The sequence below is a fragment of the Hemitrygon akajei genome, chromosome 2 (assembly GCF_048418815.1).
Source record: "Hemitrygon akajei chromosome 2, sHemAka1.3, whole genome shotgun sequence".
NCBI classification, from domain to species: domain Eukaryota; kingdom Metazoa; phylum Chordata; class Chondrichthyes; order Myliobatiformes; family Dasyatidae; genus Hemitrygon; species Hemitrygon akajei.
Genome location: NC_133125.1, coordinates 181,006,766 through 181,030,793, shown reverse-complemented (window position 1 = coordinate 181,030,793; position 24,028 = coordinate 181,006,766). Strand labels below are relative to the sequence as shown.

Sequence of the window (24,028 nt, the reverse complement as noted above, 5' to 3'; positions counted from 1 at the left end):
GAAATGTAGTTATCTGTTGAAAGTATGACAACTTGTGTAAGTATGAAAATTAATAACATGGAGGGTCATGAGGTAGGTGTGTGGGTGGGAGCACAGGCACAATGGGTCAAACAGCAATTTTTTGATGAATCTATCAAACTTTCTGAACCCTCAGTTCAGACGGTCTGTCAGTTCCACATTCCACTATCGGGAGCAGGTCTGCACATTTACAACATCAGGGCCCTAAGCAGCCACTCTGAATGAGATGGAGATGCATGTGCATGGCATTCAACCTTGTTATTTCATCCGTAGCCCTGGATGAGGCCTCCTCTACATCAGTGAGACCAAGCACGGTCCGGGTGACCAGTTTGACGAGTATCTGCCCTCCGTCCACTGTGAGCTCCCAGTTGCCAGCCATTTTAACTTCCCTCCCCATTCCCACACTGACCGATCTCTGTTTGGCCACCTGCACAGCCAGGTGAGGGCAAACACAACCTAGATGTCCAGCACCTCACCCTCTGCCTGGGTAGTCTGGAACCCCATGGCATGAGCATTGAATTCTCTAATTTCAGGTAAATTCCTCATCTGTCCATTTCTCTCCTTCTGATCTACCAATTTTCTCTACACCAACCACCACAGCCCACATGTCCCTCTCTCTTTCCCCTCCTCCACCATTCTATCTGCCCATTACCTGCACACTCCTCACCCCACTGTTCCTATCTGCCCACCAGCCCCTCCCTTAGTTGTCCCATGCTTCAGTCAGATCTCATCATCTACAGCGTCCACCAATCAGCTCCCAGCCTCTGTTACACTCTTGCCTCCGCCCCTGGATCTACCGATCACTTGCCAGTTCTTCATCTGCCCCTTCCCTCCACCTCTTTTACTGGCTCTCTTTATTGCATGCCCAGCTCCCTCCCACAGATATTGACTGAGCAGCTGAGTTGGAGGAACTCAGTTACTCCATTTATCCATTAATTTCACACACTCTTTACCTTGCCTCCCTCATCTGTTTAATGGTGGATTCCTGTTGAATATCTAACAAGAAGTCATTTTTGTATTTTCTGGTAGTGCCTGATCTTTTTCAGAGGTAGTGTTAATTAATCTGAGTCCATATTGACCGGTAAAAGAGAAGGTTTATTTGAAGACACTCAGCCAGACGGAAGTGAAGCTCTGCACTTGTGTGGTGTCTCTGTCTTCTGTTGATGACAGAAGATGTTACCATGGTTCTGTGTTATAAACTGGACTATTGTCTCCACGGACTGTGGACTTTTTCGGGCTTGCTTTATTTTTTTTGTGCTTCACATCCATTGCTTTCCGTGCGAGGAAAGGGGTTTTTTGGGGGGGGGGGTGGAAATGACAAGCCAGTTGTGTTCTGTTATTTTTTTGTGCAGGGAGAGGGGGGATTGGGGTTTGATGTACATTTCCTGCTTTGTGTAGGGAGAGGGGTTTTGGGGGCTGATGATCAGTATGCCATTCGTTTTGTGTTGGGTGGGGGTGTTTGATGTTTTTTTTCACAGAACGACTTTCATATTCTTTCTTGGTTCTGTGGCTATATGGAGAAGACAAATCTCAGTCAGATTTGGATTCATACTTTGATAATAAATGAACCCTTTGAGCATTTTTTTTGTTGCCAAACTGAAGGGTCGACACTGTACATCTGCTTGTGTTTGTCAGTGAGTGTATCTGAGCCGTGACTCTGAGTGTCTTGCTTTTTAGCTCAGGTGGTGAGTCACAGCATGGTGGCTGCTACAGGTTCCTCCGTTCGATTCCCTGGAACCGACAAGGAATTCGAGAACTTGAAATGGGAGTTTTCAAATCCTATCAGAACACTTCCCATCACACTTGTAGTTGGAGAGGTCCCTATCATATTTGAGAAGTACAAGAATCGAATTGAAGTTGACAGTTCAAATGGATCCTTTGTGTTGAACATTGTAAAGAAAGCAGACAGTGGCCAATACAAAATGACAGTGGATTTAGACCCCAAGAGGACCAGGATTCTAACTCTTCAAGTCATTGGTAAGTCCCCAGATGATCTGTAATCACTGAATTAAAACAATTCCATGGTGACAGGATGCTGAGGCAACATTTTGTTCTGTATCAGTTGTTTTGCAAGCTCAGTGATTCAAGTTCAGGGTCAAGTTTATTGTCATGGCCATATATGCTCCGAGTATAAACGCCATGAAAATCAGCATCATGCAGCAGCAGCAGAAACAAGAAGAACATAAATTATATGTATCCGTAGATTCCGGACTACAGAGCGCACCTGATTAAAAGCCGCTGGCTCTAATTTTAGAAATAAAATCAATTTTTTAATTGTAAAGGCCGCACCGGATTTTAGGCCGCACCGGATTTTCGGCCGCAGGTGTCCCACGTTGTAATATGAGATATTTACACAGAAAGATATTACACATGAGGATTTTTTTAACTTTTAATTAAATCCATATGGTAACAAAAACAAATACATATTGCAAATGCTTTTTTTCGAACCGTGCCCGTACGCGGCTACTTTTAAATATACGTTGCGTATACTTCTTTACTGAACAACATTCCAATATCTCCTAACGACTGGTAAAAAATATATATATTGCAGCCTACCAGGAAAAGTTATTGATCACCTTTAACTTAAAAGCAGCGTTTTCGCTCCGCCGCTCGACCCCCTCCTTCCCGTTAGCAGCGTTCGCTCAGATCCAAAGCCGCTCGCGTAATGCGCTCCCTCCCTCCGTCCCGTTTCATCGCAAACCGGGTGTGACGTCATAGCATCCCGCGATGCAGTACAGAAAACAAATATAGTTAAAACTCTTCTAACTTTAACTAGAAAATGAATTACTAAGCGAAAATATTATAAACTAAGTAACTACCATAAGGCAGCACAATGCCTCGAGTGTTTTCCAGGTTGATGAGGGTGAGTACAAATGACTGATTTACAATAATTTAATTGTGAAAGTGCGCTTGATTTGTGAACTACTCATCAATTTTATTGGTCTACTGTTATGAGGCAAAATGTTTACGAGGCGGCATGAAAAAAACCCATGTATTAGCCGCTCTGGATTATAGGCCGCAAAGTTCAAAGCTGTTCAAAATGTGGGAAAAAAGTAGCGGCTTAAAATCCGGAATCTACGGGGGTAATTTACACATCATTAGGTTTGTTTATTTTTGTCAAGTCCAGCGAAAGAAGGAAGTGTAGCCCGAATTTCTGTTTCTCAGAAGTGTTCAAGAACCTGGTGACAGTGGGAAGAAGCTGTTATTGAACTGGGCTCCTGTACCTCTGCCTGATGGGAGAATTGAAAGAGGGTGTGGCCTGGATGCTGGAAGTCCCTAAAGGTGCACCAATGGCACTGTATTGCAAGTGATGGGAAAATCACACCTCTCTGTGTGTAAACAACACACACAAAATGCTGGTGGAACGCAGCAGGCCAGGTAGCATCTGTAGGGAAAAGCACTGTCGACGTTTCGGTCTGAGACCTCGGCCCAAAATGTCGACAGTGCTTCTCCCTATAGATGCTGCCTGGCCTGCTGCGTTCCACCAGCATTTTGTGTGTGTTGTTTGAATTTCCAGCATCTGCAGATTTCCTTGTGTCTGTGTGCGTAAGCCTTGCTCTCTCCCCACCATTTGCCTCTATTTGATCAGGACATCCAGCACCAGACTGTTTGATTTGTTTTTCCTGCTCTGCTTCTTTATAGGTAATGACAGCAAGAGTTGGTTTTGAGCAAACACTGCATTGCTCTTGACTCTCGGGATCTTATCATACATTGTGGTCTCCATGATCACTGTTTATAGCGTTTGCCAATGCCTAAATTCATGGACTTCATTAGGCCAATAACAAATTCAAATGACTTTGCTATTTCATACCTCAGAGGTGAACAGAATCACAAAGCGCTACAGCACAGAAACAGGCCCTTCAGCCCATCCAGTCCATGCCAAACGTCATTTTACCTTATACCATTGACCTCACTTGGAGTATAATTCCTCCTACCCTCCCTGTCCAAGTACCAATCCAAGCTTCTCTTAAAGAATGCAGTTGAGCGCACAGCCACTACTTCCACGGACAGCTCATTCCACACTTGCACCACCCTCTGAGTGAAGAAGATCCCCTCAGCTTACCCCTAAATATTTCACCTTTCACAATTAACCTGTGACTAATATTTCTGGTCTCACTCAACCTTAGTGAAAAAGCCTGCCTGCATTTACCCTCATTGTTGTATCTCCAGTGGAGCAAAAAACATGTCCAGACTAGCAGACTTTAAGCAGTCAAATCACAGTCACTTCGTTGTAAAGCTGTCTGAAAATCTGAGGTTCCCAAGCTTTGTGGAAAAATCTACAAGCAGTGGCCTCTTTGTCAGCTACACCGTACATCTGCTTGTTAATGTAAATATTTAATCAGCCGATCATGTGGCACTGATTCAGTGTTTAAAACTGTGAAGACATGGTCGTAATCAACTGGCTGGAGTGTTCACTGAGATTTTCAATGTCTTGCATTGGCAGTGTGTGGTACCCACCTGCTTCAAACAGGCTTCAATTACAGTGGTGCCCCAGACGAGTGTGGTGATCTACCTCTATGCATATCACCCAGTCCCACTTACATCTATAGTGATGGAAGTTTTTGAGAGGTGGGTGATGGAACATATCAATTTCTGCCTGTATTGTGACTTGGATCTGCTTCAATTTGCCTACAGGAGCAACAGGTCCACAGCAAATGCCATCTCATTGGCTCTTCACACAACCCTGGACAGCAACAATGGATAGATCAGGATTGTCTTTATCAACTACTGCTCAGCATTCAGTACCACCATCCCTCAAAACTAATCAATAAACTCCAAAACCTTGGCCTTAATAGCTCCTTGTGCTATTGGGTCCTAGATTTCTTCATTGGCAGACCCCAGTCAGTTCGTGTTGGCAAAAGCATCTCCTCCATGATTCTCATTAGCACAGGTGCATCACAAGGCTGTGAGCACAGCCCATGGCTCTACTCGCTTTACACCGATGACCGTGTTGCTAAGCACAGCTCCAATGCCATTTTCAAGTTTGCTGAACACACCACTGTCGTAGGCCAAATCAAAGGTGGTGATGAATCAAAATATAGGAGGAAGATTGAAAACCTGGCTGAGTGGTGTCATAACAACAACCTCTTACTTAATGTCAGCAAAGCCAGGGAGCTGATTATTGTCTTCAGGAGAAGGAAACCAAAGGAACATGTCAGAGGATTAGATGTGGAGAAGGTTACCAACTTTAAATTCCTCAGTGTTATTATTTTGGAAGACCCATGTTGGACCCAGATCATAAGTGCAATTATGACAAAAGCATGACAGCACACCTATTTCCTCAGGATTTTGTGGAGATTTGGCATGAGATCTAATAAATCTGATTCTGACTGAAAAATTTGAACTTTGACAAACCTCTATAGATGTGTACCAGAGCATATATTGACTGGCTGCAGCACAGTTTGGCGTGGAAACAACAATACCCTTGAACAGAAAATCCTGCAAAAGTAGTAGATTCGGCCCAGCCCATCACAGGTAAAATCCTCCCAATCATTGAGTACATCTGCATGAAATGCTGTTGCAGGAAAGCAGCATCCCTCATCAGCAACTCCCACCACCCACAACGTGCTCTCTTCTCACTGCTGCCATCAGAAAGAAGATTCTTAGATATCGGGCTCAGAACTGTTCACAATTCTCCAAATGTAGTCTGAACAATGCCCAGTAAAGCCACAGCATTATATCATTGCTTTTATCAGGCAGATCACAAAGGTTTTCTTCCACATCACATGATTTATCCCAGGAGTGGGTGTGTGGGGGAGAAATGTCTATGAGTATTATTACCTTGTTCACAGGTCACTATGCCTCTAAGATTGGTTATTGGCATAATTGGGAATTAAATTGTCCCAATCATTGAAACTTTTTAAGGAGATGTTTGATCTTAGTGCTGACTTGGATACATCACCATGCACTTCTCTTGTGTTCAGTGATCAATCTTCCTTATTTCTCTGCTTGTGTTAATTATTCAGATTTATTCTTCTGCTGACATTACTCTTGTGTTTCTATGTTTCATTTCGTTCTGTGTTCATTGTTTACAGGTGTATTATGTGATACATTTCTATTTAAAAAACTATTTAAACCTCAACTACCCTACAATCATCACCTTTTAGAGTAGAACAGTGGTGCAGCAACGAATACTCCAGTCCTGATGGAAATAGAACATAGAACAAAGCTGTGCCAAACATGTCCTTACATTAGAAATTACCTAAGATCCATGTACCTATCTGAGAGACTCTTAAAAGACTGTATTGTATCCGCCTCCACCACCGTCACCGGCAGCCCATTCCACGCAATCACCACGTTTTAAAATAAATTACCCCAGACATCTCCTTTGTACCTACTTCCAAGCACCACAAAACTGTGTCCTCTCATGTTAGCCATTTCAGCCCTGGGAAAAAGCCTCTGACTATCCACACGATCAATGCCTCTCATCATCTTTACACCTCTATCAGGTCACCTCTCATCCTCCGTCGCTCTAAGGAGAAAAGGCCGAGTTCACTCAACCTAGTCTCATGAGGCATGCTTCCCAATCCAGGCAACATCCTTGTAAATCTCCTCTACGCCCTTTCTATAGTTTCTATATTTCCTGTAGTGAGGTGAGAACTGAGCACAGTACTCCAAGTGGGATCTGACCAGTGTCCTATGTAGCTGCAACATTACCTCTCGGCTCTGAAACTCAATCCCACGATTGATGAAGGCCAATGCACCATATGCCACCTTAACCACAGAGTCAAACTGCACAGCAGCTTTGAGTGTCCTATGGACTCGGACCCCAAGATACCTCTGATTCTCCACACGCCAAGAGTCTTACCATTAATACTACATTCTACTATCATATTTGACCTATCAAAATGAAGCACCTCACAATTATCTGGGTTGAACTCCATCTGCCACTTCTCAGCCCAGTTTTGCATCATATCGATATCCCACTGTAACCTCTCACAACCCTCCACACTATCCACAACACCCCCAGCCTTTGTGTCATCAGCAAATTTACAAACCTATCCCTCCACTTCCTCATCCAGGTCAGTTATAAAAATCACGAAGAAAAGGGGTCCTAGAACAGAACCCCCAGGCACAACACTGGTGACCGATCTCCATGCAGAATATGACCTGTCTACAACTACTCTTTGCCATATGTGGGCAAGCCAATTCTGGATCTACAGACAGACAGACAGACATACTTTATTGATCCCGAGGGAAATTGGGTTTTGTTACAGCCGCACCAACCAAGAATAGTGTAGAAATATAGCAATATAAAACCATAAATAATTAAATAATAAATTATGCCCAGTGGAAATAAGTCCAGGACCAGCCTATTGGCTCAGGGTGTCTGACACTCCGAGGGAGGAGTTGTAAAGTTTGATGGCTACAGGTAGGAATGACTTCCTATGACGCTCAGTGTTACATCTCGGTGGAATGAGTCTCTGGCTAAATGTACTCCTGTGCCTAACCAATACATTATGGAGTGGATGGGAGTCATTGTCCAAGATGGCATGCAACTTGGACAGCATCCTCTTTTCAGACACCACCATCAGAGAGTCCAGTTCCACCCCCACAACATCACTGGCCTTACGAATGAGTTTATTGATTCTGTTGGTGTCTGCTACCCTCAGCCTGCTGCCCCAGCACACAACAGCAAACATGATAGCACTGGCCACCACAGACTTGTAGAACATCCTCAGCATCGTCCGGCAGATGTTAAAGGACCTCAGTCTCCTCGGGATGTAGAGACGGCTCTGACCCTTCTTGTAGACAGCCTCAGTGTTCTTTGACCAGTCCAGTTTATTGCCAAGCAATGCCCCCTTGGATACCATGACCCGATGCTTTCTCAATAAGCCTTGCATGGGGTAGCTTATCAAATGCCTTGCTGAAATCCATATGCACTACATCTGCTGCTCTACCTTCATCAATGTGTTCAGTCACATCCTAAAAAATTCAGTCAGGCTCGTAAGGCACGACCTACCTTTGACAAAGCCATGCTGACTATTCCTAATCATATTATGCCTCTCCAAATATTCATAAATTCTGCCTCTCGGGGTCTTCTCCATCATCTTACCAGCCACTAAAGTAAGATTCACTGGTCCATAATTTCCTGAGCTATCTCTACTCCCTTTCTTGAGTAAGGGAACAACATCCACAACCCTCCAATCCTCTGGAACCTCTCCCATCACCATTGATAATGCCAAGATCATAGCCTGAGGCTCAGCAATCTCCTCTTCCCACAGTAGCCTGGGGTGCATCTTGTCTGGTCCCTGTGACTTATCCAACTTGATTCTTTCCAAAAGCTTCAGCACATCCTCTTTCTTAATGTCTATATGCTGAAGCTTTTCAGTCCACTGTAAGTCATCCCTACAGTCGCCAAGATCCTTTTCTGTAGTGAACACTGAAGCAAAGTATTCATTAAGTACCATTTTCCACTGTCACACTTGATTGGTCCTATTCACTCATGTCTTATCCTCTTGCTCTTCACATACTTGTAGAATTCCTTAATCCTGCCCACCAAGTCCTTCTCCTGCCTCCTTCTGGCTCTCCTAATTTCATTCTTAAGCACCTTCCTGCTAGCCTTATAATCTTCTAGATCTCTGTCATTACCTAATATTTTGAACCTTTCATAATCTTTTCTTTTTGACTCAATTTTCAACAACCTTTGTACATCACGTTTCCTGTACCCTACCATCCTTTCCCTGTCTCGTAGGAACCTACCTATGCAAAACGCCACACAAATATCCCCTGAACATTTGCCACATTTCTGCTTTTCATTTCCCTGAGAACATCTGCTCCCAATTTATACTTCCAAGTTCCTGCTTAATAGCTTCATATTTCCCCTTACTCCAATTAAACATTATCTTCCAAATGCTCTTCCACTGAGAGACCTGACACCTGACCAGGTTCATTTCCTAATACCAGATCAAGTGCAACCTCTCCTCTTTTAGCTTTATTTACATATTGTGTCAGGAAACCTTACTGAACACACCTAACAAACTCCCCCAACCCCTTCTAAACACCTTGCTCTTGGGAGATGCCAATCTAATTAAAATCTCCCATGATGACCATCCTGTTTTTATTGCACCACAACCCTGTTATTATTTCCCTGATGAAGGATCTTGGCCCGAAACATCAACTGTTTACTGTTTTCCATGGATGCTGCCTGGCCTGCTGAGTTCCTCCAGCATTTCGAGTGTGTTGCTTTGAATTTCCAGATTCTGTTGATTTTTTTCCTGTTTGTAATACTGAAGCCTCTCAGCTCCACGCTTTTCCCTGGGTAGTCTGGCTTCCCGTCATATCCCCAAGGGATGCAGCTCATTTAATCGGCTGTAGCAAATTACCTCCTGCACTGGTAAAAGAGAGGAAGACAGGAATGGAGTTAATGTACATGCACCTTCTTGCTGATGACAGCAGTGAGAAGAGAGCAAGAGCCATGGGTGCCAGACCACCCGGCTCAGGAACAGTTATACATCAGGCTATTGAACCAGCATTGACATTTTCACTCTCCACAACACTGAACTGATCATTGAATATAACACATGGGCTTACTTTCAAGGACTCGACAATTCATGTTCTCACTATTATTTATTTACTTATTTATAATATATTGTTTTTTTTTGTATTTGCACATCTTTTATTTGCACATTGATTGTCAGACTGTGTTTGTGTGCAGTTTGTCATTGATTCTATTGCACTTTTGATCTACTGTGAATGCCTGCAAGAAAATGAATCTCAGGGTGGTGTATGGTGACATATACGGTGCATACTTTGATAATAAATTTGTTTTGAATCAATAGAATCCTGGGAAATGAGGAAGGAGTGGGAAAGGAAGGATTGTTGTGCTGGGAGCCAGCAGGGATTTGATGGGATGAATAGCTTAACAAATAATAAGTCTCTCAGTTACTTTTTCAAGGGTGGCATGGTAGTATAGAGATGACCATAACACTATAAAGTACCAGTGACCTGTCAGTGTACCTCAATAGTTGGAAAGGTCTGGATAAAAAATAAGCAGCTGCAAAATTAGCACTGACTTGGAGAAGTGTGATGAGTTAGTACAAGCTGTTAAATACAAAGAGCACATAACTAAAAAGATAGGCTTTATTTGTTAAATGTACATAGAAACATTGAAACACAGAGTGAAGTGTGTGGGTTGCATCTACGACCAATAAGGTCTGAGGATGTGTGGGGGCAGCCACAAGTGTTGGCATACTTCAAGCGCCGTCAAATGTGGTGTCCATCATACTGGTCCCCCAGCACCCAGGTCATACCTTGTTATTTTTGCCACCATCAGGTAGGAGGTACAGAAGCCAAAAGGCACACACTCAGCAAATCAGAAACAGCTTCTTCCCCTCTGCCATCAGATTCCTGAATGGACATTGAACTCAGGAACACTACCTCACTACTGTTTTATTTCAATTTTTGTACTACTTGTTTAATATACACTGTAATTCACAGGTCTGTAGCTACTGTTCTCTACACTCTTTCTTCTGATGTGGCATTTGCAATTTTTCAGTCCCGAACCATCATTCTGAGTCTCCAAGCTTGAACCATTTTGGCCAGGGCCCCTGAGATTTCTTCCCTTGCCCCACCAAATGGTTAATCCATCTGAATTACGTACAATGAGACTTTCCAGAAGCCCACCCATCAATTTCGAGTGCATCCAAAATCACAGCTACACCTTCCTTTGCTGAGATCACTGAAATGGAGAGCATGTCTTACAAGGGTAACCTGAGCGAGATTGAGCTATTTTCTTTGGGTGAAGAAAATTGAGAGGTGACTTGATAGAGGTGAACAAGACGAAGTGAAGTATAGATTGAGTGGTAGGCTGGAGTCTTTTTCCTACGGAACAGATGGTGATATCCGGGGGCATCATTCTGAGATGATTGAAGGAAAATATAGGGAGGTTGTCAGGGGTAAGTTTTTTTTAATGAGGGGTGGTGGTAGAAGGCAAATACATTAGGGGCATTCAAGAAACTCTTAGATAGGCACATGGATGATAGAGAAATGAAGGGCTATGGATCAGGGAAGGGTTAGATTGATCTTGGAGTGGGTTAAAAATTTGGCACTGCTTTGTGGCCTGAAGGGCCTATACTGTTCTATGTTCTAACTTATTTACTCTGATTGTTGACCGAGTTTCCATTTGCTCCTGGATTGTTGCAATAAATCCTGATTTAATGATTCATTACCTGAAAATTGCTCCGTCTTTCTTCAGATCCTCTCTCCACACCATCCATCTCCAGCAACGTCTCTGAGAATGGCACAGTCGCGCTGAGCTGCACAGTGCAGAGAGGGGTGGCCACTTCCATTCTATGGACGAGAGGTGGTGTTGTACTCCTGGTAGACCAACGGCAGTCCCTGTCCGATGGGAATGTAACGCTCACCATTTGGAAAACTCAGGAATCGGACTCTGCATATTACACCTGCTCTATGGAAAATCAAGTCAGTCGTACTAACAGTACCTACCAGCTGATCATCAAGGGTAAGTCTGTCAGGGTTGCATGAAGTTGCATAGCGTCCATTGCACAGATGCTGGCGTCTGCATTAGCATTAATCCTTCATTAGGGCCTGGTTGATTAAAGGCAAAATGATAAAAATAAAGATAAGCTTTTTTTGTCAATGAGCATTGTTACAAAGTTCGACTCCTTAGTAATAATGATCTGAGAGGCACAGAGAAAATTTATATTTACCAACAAGTAACCTTTTTTGTCAGAACTAAAATGCATGTGGCTTTGCAAACTAACTACCTGTATGCACACCCACGAGGATTCACTGACCCTACATGAACAGGCAATGAAGAGTAAAGGTATTACTGGGAAACGAGTCTACGATGCCTAAGCATTCCTCATGGTCCCGATCTCCATATGCCCGTGGAGTCCTCATTGCAATGTTTGGTCTCTGCAGGCTGGAGATTTATTGCTCCCTCGTATTTGAAGCTCCTGATACTTACAGTGTTTATCATCAGTTCAAATGATGCATCTCCATTCTGTTGGCTCAAGGTCATCTAACCTACCTAGGTCACCTTCTTATTGGCTTCCGTCCAGGGCTACAACCAGTATTGTTCTTTTCTTTTTGCCTACAGCCTCGTGCCTTTGTTCTTTTCAACTCTGGCTGGTTCAAACCAGTCAAACCAAGTGACCCGCACTGAGTGTAATGAGAAATCAAATTGCTTCACTGGCAAGCCTGCTACTTTTATGTAATAAATAGCCATTCCTCTGAGAATGGTCTCAGGTTTAGCAGGTCATTAGCTGAAATTCCTTGTGTCTACATACAATTGTTCTGATTGGATTATCCCGAGCAGGAATCAGTTCAGAGTTCACAAAAGGGGGGGGGGGGGGCTGCAAGGACAATCCCACAAAACAGCTGCCTTCATCTCCTTCAAGCGCATAGCAAGAACAAAGACAATTTGTTGTCTACTTCCACTGTTCCTGATTTTTCTGAATTCACTGATTTGTAGTCTTTGGTTCCATCTGGCCAATATCTCCCTCATTGATCCAAAAATATTTATCTTAAGATCATTATCCTCTTCTCCTGTTGACTGCCATGGAACACCAGTAGGTGTGCAGAACTTAAATTACAGGTTTCCCCCACTATTCGCAGGTGGAGCGTTCTTATGAAATGGTTCATAAGCTGCAATGTCGGAAAGTGAAGAATTAAGTATATGGGATAAATTTGTGAGCATTCGGAGACCCAAAAAATAACCTACCAAATCATGCCAAATAACATATAAAACCTAAAATAACAGTAACATATAGTAAAAGCAGGAATGATCTGATAAATACACAGCCTATATAAAGTAGGAATACTTTTCTGCAATTATTGCAGCGCTGTCCACCGCAGTGAAAATCTCACGCAAGCGCTCTCGGCAGCACTCACTGCAAAAACACACGGCGCAAGTGCTCCCGGCAGAAACACTCTTTCCAGTAACCTTTAAGCTATGAAGCTACCAAGTAACACATAAAACTACACAGCCTATATAAAGTAGAAATGATGTATGTACAGTGTAGTTTCACTTACCGCAATCGGTGTGTTAGGGTGAGTCATTGGAGGTTGAGGTTATGGGAGACTGGTGTGTCATCTCATCGTTGTCTGTTTCCATCAGGGCAGGCAGGTCACCTTCTTTATGTCTGCCTGCCTCGATGCCGAAGGTTGAGTTTTGTCGTCTGCTGTGGCTGACGTGAAAGGCTTGAAAAACGACAGTAGGATTGACTGCTTAGCCTCGCCCATTTTTCAATCATACAGTTCTTTGTAAGTACTCAAACCATCCTGCAAATAAGCCCTAAACCTACAGATCTTTTCAAAATTAAAGTCATACTTTTCTGTAATCATTGCAGCGTTGTCAATCCCAGCGAAAATCTCACGCAATTGCTTCACGTTCAGTTCTTGGACGACTTCACTACTGCATTCGGCTTCAATTGTTATCCTTTCCTCTTCATCAGCTCTTCATCTCTCAGTTCTTGGTCACGGGATGCCAAAACCTCTTCAACATCATCTTTGTCAATTTCCACAAACCTTTAGCCAAACTCACTATATCCTTACTTTGTTCACCACGATCGAAACACTTAATTACATCTAGTTTTATGCTAAGTGTAACACACTTACGAGCTCTTTTAGGCTTTCCTGATACCTTAGAACTCATATTGCTAATGAATGCACAAAATAAATGGACATAAAGCACAGATGCTCACAGGTACACGTTTAAGCAATGTCGGTTATAATGCAATTCCTGGGGAGGAGCTTGGTTGCTCGGGGTGCACTGCCTTTTTTTGTAACCGTGAAAACACCTTCTGTTAACGAAAACAGGTAACTAATATAGGTCTTTTGTAACAGTGAGGTGTCGTAAAGCGAACATTCGAAAAATGGGGGACACTTGTTTATAAATACTGCTAATACTTACTGAATTTATAACACTTTAGATCAACAATCATCTGCTGTTTTATAAAACATCCCTAATTTCTACATTATTTTAGCCTTCCATCTTCTAAGTTGATAATTATGTACCCAATTATGAGAGTACATAAAAATCATTTGTTCCCCAATTCCAAAAGCCTGGGTTACTCAATGTTTCATTTGCCTTACCAGCATGTGCTTTAATTACTTTAGTGTGTTTAGTCCATTGATGAATTATCTGCTTTGCCTCCTTCACAACACATGTCCAATCTGCAGTCAAGTGAAGAATTGGTGGCAACTTCTACACATATTGATTTGTATGGTGTATTGGATCTTGAAGCTCTCCTTCATTACTGTGTCTCCTGCTGACTGAGGCAACATTTGTCCTCCAATGGCCAGATCTAACATCATGTTCCCTGTGATGACATTGTGACTGATGTTGCCTGACCTAAACAGGTGCCTCCTGATGGGTATATCTGGGTATAATCTCTCCCTCCAGTACCTCCACACTAATTCCCACACTTCACAAAACGTAACTGATGGATAAAAAAATCAAACAGTACACACTTAAAGCCAGAGAATGTACTCTGCAGCCTGCCACTCTGTGTGTCTGAACTCATAATGTCTGTTGTATTCCACTGAATTTAAAACGGTTGCACCAAGACTTATTCATAAAACACACAAACACACTTGCAAATGAGTCTGCTACCATATAGTGAGTATGCGTGCACCCCACTGGTGTCCCGACTGCTCAGTGTCCGCCCTTCGTCAACTGGTGTTCCTGTCTCACCAAATTACCCAAAAATTCTTGTCTTCTACATAAGCACACACACACCACACTACTTTCAAATGTACAAGTTCAGCTCACTGCTGTGTTCGTGATGTTTCATGACCCCATGCTCACTGACCTGAACAGATCTAAGTGTGAGTCCTAATCTTAAAGAAATACTTTCCCACTTAATCTGTTTGGATTGTTGGCCACATGATGAGATACAAATGTACCCTGGATAAGCCCGCAAATATTATTGTGGCTGTGAATAAAATCACTGGGAGACACTGAAGCTGGTGGGTATACAAGTCTTTCTTAAGCAAAACAAGCAAGCATCACACTCAACACACTCTTGGAAGAAGAGTCTTGCCTGATGCAATATAATACGATATTTTTATATGCTAAAGATGGCAGGACAATTCTATACTTACAATGTATCCTCAATGCTTTCTGTGAATTACAGATAATTTTCAGACACCTTCATTTTAATGCCGACACCCAAAGCGAGTGCTAATCCACACTGACTCTAGGCCGTGTTCATGCAAAAACTGGACAGTCCACACTAGGGCTGCGTAGAAAGAGCTACCATTTAATCAGGAGAGTGACTGGGATTTCAAAGGCAGAGTTTCACGGCAGTGTCTCTGAGCTGAGGAATCAGCAAGAGAGATACATTAGAGATGGCCAATAAAATTAATTCAAATGCAAGCGGAGTGGCGATTCTTTTGGAGTGTGCCAGTGTTGGAGTGGTTTTAGCTGATCAGGTTTGGGTGTGGGAAATTGTCTTGGAAGTTTCCCTCCACCTCCCCTCCCCCTCTCTCCCTCCCCCCTCTCTCACTCATCCTCCCCTTCCCCTCTCGCTCTCCCTCACCCTCCCCCTTTCTCTCTCTCCCCCTCTCTCTCTCTCACCCTCCCCTCCCCTCCCCTCCCCTCCCCTCACTTCCTTCTCTCTCTCCCTAACCCCCTTCTCTCTCTCTCCCTAACCCGCTTTCTCTCCCTCCCCGTCTCTCCCCCTGTTCTCTGCCCCCACTCTCTCTCCCCCCACTCTGTCCCCCATTCTTTCTCCCCTCCCTCTCCCCTCCCTCTCCCCCTCCCCGCTCCCTCTCTCCCTCCCCCTTCCTCTCCCCCCTCTCCCTCTCTCTCCCTGTCCTTATTTGTTCATTCCTCATCAGTTAGGGCAGAGTAGTGTAGTGAGAATGGCTCGGGGGCAGTGTTTTCTACTGAGTGTGGGACGTGGGAAGACTGGTAGAGAGATCTCCAGTTTCCCAGATAAACACATCTGCACCAGGTGCACCGAGTCGCAGCTTCTGAGGGAAAATATTAAGGAACTGGAGCAGCAGTCAGATGACCATCGACTCAGATGAGAGATTGGAGGAGGGGTGACAGACAGGAGCTACAGGATGGTAATTACCCTCGGTAGCAGGAGACAGGTAATTGGGTGACTGTCAGAAGAAGGAAGGGAAATACAGTCGGCCCTCGTTATCCGTGGGGGATTGGTTCCGGGATACCAAAAAACGCGGATGCTCAAGTCCCTTATATAAAATAGCGTAGTATTTGCATATAACCTTCGCACATCTTCCTGTATACTTTAAGTCATCTCTAGATTACTTATACTACCTGATACAATGGAAATGCTATGTAAATAGTTGTTATACTGTATTGTTTAGGGAATAACAACAAGAAAAAAAAGTCTGTACCTGTTCAGTACAGACGCAACCATCGTAGCTCTTCTGGGAACGCTGATGCCGCCTCAGCTGATCCCGATTCTCCCGTGATCTTTAAGTTCTTGAGGCTGTAGCGCTTTACATAGCCAGCCAGCCGTCACTGTAGACTTAAACTCCTTCCTCTCGCTCACAACACAAGTAGCGAATGCGCGAGATGCGAGGCGAGCCTCTGGGTTTTCCCGATCTGCGGTTGGTTGAATCCGCGCATGTGGAACCCGTGATTAAGGAGGGCCGACTGTGCACAGCCAGTTCAGAGTACAGCTGTGGCTGCTCCCCTCACTAATAAGTATATACCTTTAGAGACGGAGGGGGGGAACAACCTACCAAGGTGGAACCATAGTGACCGGGTCTCTGGCACTGAGTCTGGTGTTGTGGCTCAGCACAGCTGGGAGGTGAAGGTGACTGCAGTGTTGATAAGAGATTCATTCGTCAGTAGTGAGCAGCCAGAAGTCTTCCCCTCTCTGAAACAGGACATTTTATCCTCAGTAAGACTCTTAGGTCTCATCGCCAGCTCTTGGGCCTTCGGAGACTCCATCTTCCTCTCACCCCGCCATCCCTGAACACTCCAAGCCTCCCTTCTCCTCAGTCACAACCAGTTCACTTCCTCCCTCCGATCCCAGCTCTCATCCATGCCGGGTTTTCACCATTACCTTTGACCTTCCCCTCTCTGAAACAGAACGTTTTATCCTCAGTAAGGGCCTCACCTTTGTCCCCCTGTGCCCACACCTCAGTGAGTTCCACACCTGCCACAACACTGATCTCTTCTTCTGCCGTCTCCATCTCTGAGCCTATTTCTTTGGGAAGAACTCCCCACCCCTCATTGATGACCCCTTCTCCTGTCTTCAACCCTCATCCTCTTCCTGGACACCCCACCCTGGTTTTTTGCTTGCTCTGGACATTTTCATTGCCAACTGCCAACCGTCTCGACTTTAACACTCCTCTCTCCTATTCCAACCTCAGTCCTTCCAAACGCTTGGCTCTCCACTCCCTCCGCACTAATCCTAACCTCACCATCAAACCTGCAGATAAGGGAGGAGCTGTAGTTGTCTGGCAGACTGACCTCTACCTGGCTGAGGCCCGGCAACAACAGTCATACACCTCCTCTTACTTACCCCTTGAACAGGACTCAACTAAGGAACATCAGGCCATTGTCTCCCACACCTTCACCAACCCTATTTACTCTGCGGATATCCCATCCACCACAACCACCCTCATAGTTGCCGCACCCCACACCTCCCATTTCTACCCTCCTGCCCAAAATCTACAAATCCGCTTGTCCAGGTAGACCCATTATTTCAGCTTGTCCCTGACCCACTGAACTCATATCGGCATACCTCGAATCCGTTTTATCCCCCCAGTTCAGTCCCTTCCCACCTACATCCATGACACTTTACACACTGTTGATCTTTTCAAGGATTTCAGGTTCCCTGGCCTCTACCATCTGATTTTCACTATGGATGCCCAGTCCCTACACACCTCCATCCTTCACCGGGATGGCATCAAGCTCTCAGTTTCTTTCTGGACACCAGACCCAGCCAATTCCTTTCCTCTGCCTAGTGGAACTCGTCCTCACTCTAAATAATTTCTCCTTTGGCTCCTCCCACTTCCTTTAAACAAAAGGGGTAGCCAAGGGCTCAGCTATGTCTACTTGTTTGTTGGCTATGTGGAACAGTCAAGCCTACACTGGTGACCACCCTGCACTTTTCCTACACTACATCGACGACTGCATTGGTGCTGCCTCCTGCACCCGTGCTGAACTTGTCGATTTCATCCACTTTGCCTCCAATTTCCACCCGTCCCTCAAGTTCACCTGGTCCATTTCTGACATTTCCTTCCCCCTTCTCGATCTCACTGTCTCCATCTGCGGAGACATCTTATCTACCAGTGTCTATTATCAGCCAATGGATGCTCACGGCTACCTGGACTATATCTTGTCCCACCCTGCTACTTGTAAAAATGCCATTCTATTCTCTCAGTTCCTCCATCTCCACCACATCTGCTCTCAGGATGAGGCTTTTTATTCCAGAATGAATCAGATGTCCTCCTTTTTCAAAGATAGGGGTTTCTCTTTCTCCACCCTCAATGCTGCCCTCCAGCACATCTCTTCCATTTCGCACACGTCTGCTGTTACCCCATCCTCCTGCCATTCCACCAGAGACAGGGTTCCTCTTGTCCTCACCTACCACCCCACCAGCACATAATTCTCCGAAACTTCTGCCACCTCCAACTGGATCCCCCCCACCAAGCACATCTTTCCATCCCCCCACTTTCTGCTTTCCGCAGGGATTGCTCCCTGTGCGGCTCCCTTGTCCATTAGTCCTTCCCCACTGATTTCCCTCCTGGCACTAGTCCTTGCAAGTGGAACAAGTGCTACATCTGCCCCTTCACCTCCTCCCTCGGTACCATTCAGGGCCCCAAACAGTCTTTCCAGGTGAGGAGACAGTTCACCTGTGAGTCTGTTGGGATTATATACTGTGTTCAGTGCTCCTGGTGTGGCCTCCTGTTTATCAGTGAGACCTAACATAGATTGGGAGGCCGCTTTACCGAGCATCTATACTCCGTCCATCAGAACCAGTGGGATCTCCCTGTGGCCTCTCATTATAATTCCACTTCCCATTCCACAATGCCCATCCATGGCCCCCTCCACCATCGTGATAAGGCCACACTCAGGTTGGAGGAACAACACCTTATATTCTGTTTGGGTAGCATCCAACCTGATGGCGTGGACATTAATTTCTCAAACTTCCAGTATTGCTACCCCACTCCCTTCACCATTTCCAATTCCCTTTTCCCTCTCATGTTATCTCCTTGCCTGCTCATTGCCTCCTACTGGTGTTCCTCCCTCCCCCGTCACCCTTCTTCCATCTTCCCTGTCCTTCTGCCTCTTTCACCAATAAACTTCTAGCTCGTTGCTTCATCCCCAAGTTTCACCTGTTACCTGGTGTTTCTCTCTCCCTTCCCCCCCACCTTTCTAATCTACTCCTCAGCTTCTTCCGTCCTGCTGAAGGGTTTTGGCCTGAAACGTCAACAGTGCTTTCTTCCATAGATGCTGCGTGCTCTGCAGAGTTCCCCTAGCATTCTGTGTGTATTCACCAGAAGTCTTGGTACATATTGGCACCAATGACACGGGAAGAAGAGATGATGAGGTCCTGAAGAGAAATTTTAGGAAGCTAGGGAGAGAGCGGAAAAACAGGACCTCCAGGCTGATAATCTCTGGGTTGCTGCCTGTGCCACATGCCAGTGCCAGTAAGAATAGAGTGATTTGGCAAGTGAATGTGTAGCTGAAGAACAGGTTAAGGATTTCACATGTATGCATATTTGTGATCTCTTCTGGGGAAGTGATGACCTGTGCAAAAGGGACTGGTTATAACCGAACAAGAGGAGTCCAATATCCTTGCGGGCAGGTTGACCAGAGTTGTTTGGGTGGGTTTAAACCAATTGGGCAGAGGAATGGGAACTAGGTGATAGTGCTGAAGATGAGGTAGTTGGTTTACAAATAGAGGCAATGTGCAGTGAGACTCCTAGCAGGGAGATGCTGGTGATAGGGCAAAGATGCAGTCAACAGGATGAGTTGCAACGTAAAATGAGGACAAAATCGAGAAGGGTGAATACAGGACTGAGGTGTTACATTTGAACGTGCGCGGTACATGGAATAAGGTAGGTGAACTTGTAGCACAGGTATGATGATGTAGGCTTCACTGAATTATGGCTGAAAGAAGAATATGTCTAAGCGTACACTTTGTCTCACACGTACTAGCAGGGAGCCAGAGCAGGTGGCATTGCTCTGTTGGTAAAAAATGAAATTAAATCTTTAGCAAGAGGAGACAAAGGGCTGAAAGAGGTTGAATCGTTTTGGAAAGAGCTAAGGAACTGCAAGGGTAAAAGAACCTTGTTGCAAGTTATATACAGACCCCTCCCCCCCCAAACAGTAGTAGGGATGTGGTCTACAAATTACAACAAAAGATACAAAATGCATGGCAAAAGGGTAATATGCAGGGAGATTGAGAAAAATCATGTTGGTGCTGGTTTCCAAGAGGGGGATTTTCCAGAATGCCTACAAGACGGCTCTTTATATCAGCTCATTGAGCCCACCTTTGGATCGTCATCATCATAGCTTGTCACATCAGACAGCCAGCCACTCTAGTGTTGTTTGGTTGATGTTGAACAGGTCAGTATCAGCTAAATCAGGTGAGAGTGGGCAGTTGCGGAGACCGTGTTCGGTGTTTTGCACCATTTTGCCACTCTCACAGGATTCATTGGTCTTTAAACTCCACTTCACCACATTGTCTCCTGTCCTACAAACTCCCACTCTCGCTCTATTAAAAGTGAACCACTTCCGTCTATCAAGCAGTCCCCCGTCTGGCAACATTTCTGTGGGTCTTGTTTGGTGGGGTTCTGGCTTCTGTTTGTTGCCAGAGGCCAATCCTGCATGTTTGGGGGGATATTCCGTGCGGTAATTCCTCCATTGTAGCAAAGCTTTTCCTCGATTTTAGGCGGTTGGAAACTGGCACAAGATGATGTAGTGGGTGCCGTGGATCCGAGTTCTGTTTACATTTTTCAATTTTTGTTGTAGTGTGTCTTTGGATCACTGGGGGAGCAAGACTGTAAATGATGTTAGTGGGTGTGGGGCGCAGTGTGCCTGCAATTATTCAGCAGGCTTCGTTTAGCAACGGGACTATTTTCTTTGCATGGGCTGATCTGCCCCACTCAGGTGCACGATACTCTGCAGGTGCATAGCAGAGTGCTAGGGCAGTTGATCTTAAGTGTGTGAGAATTAGCTCCCCATTTCGTGCCTGCTAATTTTTTCAAGAGAGAATTGCGAGAGCCAAATTTCCCTTGGAGGTTTTGGATGTGAGTGGCAAATGAGAGCGTCCTATCCAGTGCCACGCCCAGGTAATTTGGAGTTGGATGGTGTTCGAGCACCTTCCCTCACCAGGAAATCTTGAGTTTCTGAGCTGCTTCTCAATTCCTCGGGTGTGTTTGGGTTTGGGTGTTGTACAATGAACCAGAATTGATTAGAGAGCCTTAAGATAAAAGAATCATTATATGATCGAATTCACCCTGAATTTTGAGAAGGAGAAGCTGAAGTCAGATATATCAGTATTACAGTAGAGTAAAGGGAATTACAGAGCAACGAGAGAGGAGTTGGCCAGAATTGATTGGAAAAGAACACTGGCAGGGCTGACGGCAGAGCTTCAATGGCTGGAATTTCGGGAAGAAATTTGGAAGGCACAGGATATATAAGAGGAAGAAGTATTCTGAAGTCAAGAATGTGGCTTGTGAATTTTTAGAGCAGTTTGTGCTTGAGCCTAGTCAGAGAAAGGCAATTGTTGATTGGGTGTTGTGTAACAACTCAGATCTTAATAGGGAGCTTAATGTAAAGGAACACTGAGCAGGCAGTGATCATAATATGATTGAATTCATACTGCAATTTGATAGGGAGAAGCATGAGTCACATCTATCAGCATGCAATGGAATAAAGGGAATTAGAGAGGCCTGAGAGAGGAGCTTGCCCAGGTGGATTGGAGGAGGATACTGGCGAGGATGGTGGCAGAGCAGAGATGGCTGAAATTTCTGGGAATAGTTCACAAGGCACAAGATTGATATGTCCCACTGAAGAAGAAATTCTCAATTGGCAGGAGTAGGCAACTGTGGTTAAAAGGGGAAATAAGGACTGCATGAAAGCCAAGGGGCATATAAGGTAGCAAAAGTGAGTGGGAAGTTGGATGATTGGAAAGCTTTTAAAACCCAACAAAAGGTAACTAAAAAAAGCTATAAGAAAGGAAAGGATGAAATATGAAGGCAAACTAGCCAATAACATAAAGCAGATACTAAAAAGTTTTTTTCAGTTATATAAAAAGTAAAAGGGAGGTGAGAGTTGATATTGGGCCACTGGAAAATGGTGCTGGTGAGGTAGTAATGGGGGCAAAGAAATGGCAGCTGAAGTTAATGGGTACTTTGCATCAGATTTCAATGTGGAAGGCACTAGCAGTGTGCCAGATGTCTGTGAATGTCAGGGAGCAGGAGTGAGTGCCATTGCTATTACTAAAGAAAAAGTGCAAGGCAAACTCGAAGGTCTCAAGGTGGATAAGTCACCTGGACTAGGTGGACTACATCCCAGTCTTCTGAGAGAAGTCACTGAAGAGATAACGGACGCATTGGTCACAATCTTGCAAGGATCAGTTGATTCTGGCATGGGCCTGGAGGACTGGAAGATTAATTATAGGCCAGTTATCCTAAGCTAAGTGGTTGGTAAAGTGTCGGAGTCTATTATTAAGGACGATGTTTTGAGGCACTTGGAGACTAATGATAACATATTCAAAGTCAGCGTGGTTTCTGTGAAGGAAAGTGACAAGTTGGCTGGACAAATCGACGCAGTGGATGTCATTTACTAGGATTTTCAGAAGGCATTTGTTAAGGTGCTTAACAAATGAGGTTGCTTAACAAGATAAAATCCCATGGTGTTACAGAAAAGATTCTGGCATGGATAGAGGAATGGCTGACAGACAGGTAGCAAGTGGGAATATAAGGGGCCTTTTCTTTATAATGATTTAAATTTTTTATTAAATTCTTTCACTAATTTTTCCCCGAATCCTTGAGTCAGTGTTGAAATTATGTAAATCATAGCTTACAAAACATAACATTATCCATAAAATAAAAAGCAAACATGGCAGAAATAAGTATCAATATAATACACGTGCGTCTATTTAGACCTCTAATAACATAAAAGTGCCATTCAGCAATATGCTTCACCACTATTTCCCCTCCAGGAAATATAAATATTTGCCCCATTTTTGTGTATGGATGTCCAATCTATCAAACTATTTGTAAGACATGCGTTCAAAAGCTGCCACCTTGGCTATTTCTGTGACCCACTCCTGAAATGAAGGTGTCCCCAAGTTCCTCCAACCTCTAAGTATAATTTTTCTTCCTGCCATTATACTTGTCTGCATCCAATTTTGAGAGTGTTTATCCCCAATTAACCCAAGTGTATCTCCCAAGACAAAAAGTCTGGGGCAGAAAGGGAGTTGAATCCCCAAAACATCACCAATATGCTTATGTATCATAATCCAAAATTCTTGAATTCTGGGACAGGACCAGAGCGCATGTACTAAGTCCCCTTTGTTCACCTCACAGCACCAGCATTCAGGGGTATTTTTCAACCCTAATCTATGTAACCTTGCTGGAGTCCAATAAAAATGGTGTAGAATCTTAAACTGAATCAGTTCTCTTGTCGTTGTTTTGACATTTTTACAAATTTTCTCCCACTCGCTTGTCTCAAAAGTCATACTGTCTTTTTCCCATGCTCTTTTAAGACCAACTGAAATTTGTCCCCAGAGATTTGTAATAACGCTGAATGATAAGTTGAGGCTTTATGACCTTTACCATACGCAGCCAGTACAAAAGACAGTATATCATAGTAACTCGTGGGGGTTGCTGTGTAGAACCAAAAGCCGTATGTAGCAATTGACACAGTTGATGATATCTCCAAAACTGTGACCTAGAGATATCGTACTGTTGGCTTAATTAATTAAAAGTTTTTAAACTATCACCATTATAAAGGTCTCCCAATTTACAAACCCCATTTCCAGAAAAGTTGGAATATTTTCCAAAATGCAATAAAAACAAAAATCTGTGATATGCTAAT

The 24,028-nt window shown here is 44.3% G+C and overlaps 1 protein-coding gene across 1 annotated transcript in view; it reads left to right on the top strand.

Moving 5' to 3' along the window:
- The window catches only part of LOC140718953 (hepatic and glial cell adhesion molecule-like), a 120,235-nt gene that overhangs the window by 83,288 nt on the left and 12,919 nt on the right, over positions 1–24,028 (top strand). The window contains exons 5-6 of the mRNA XM_073033248.1: positions 1,696–1,995; positions 11,216–11,482. Coding sequence (XP_072889349.1) covers positions 1,696–1,995; positions 11,216–11,482 — 567 coding nt within the window. The remainder of the gene's footprint in view (positions 1–1,695; positions 1,996–11,215; positions 11,483–24,028) is intronic.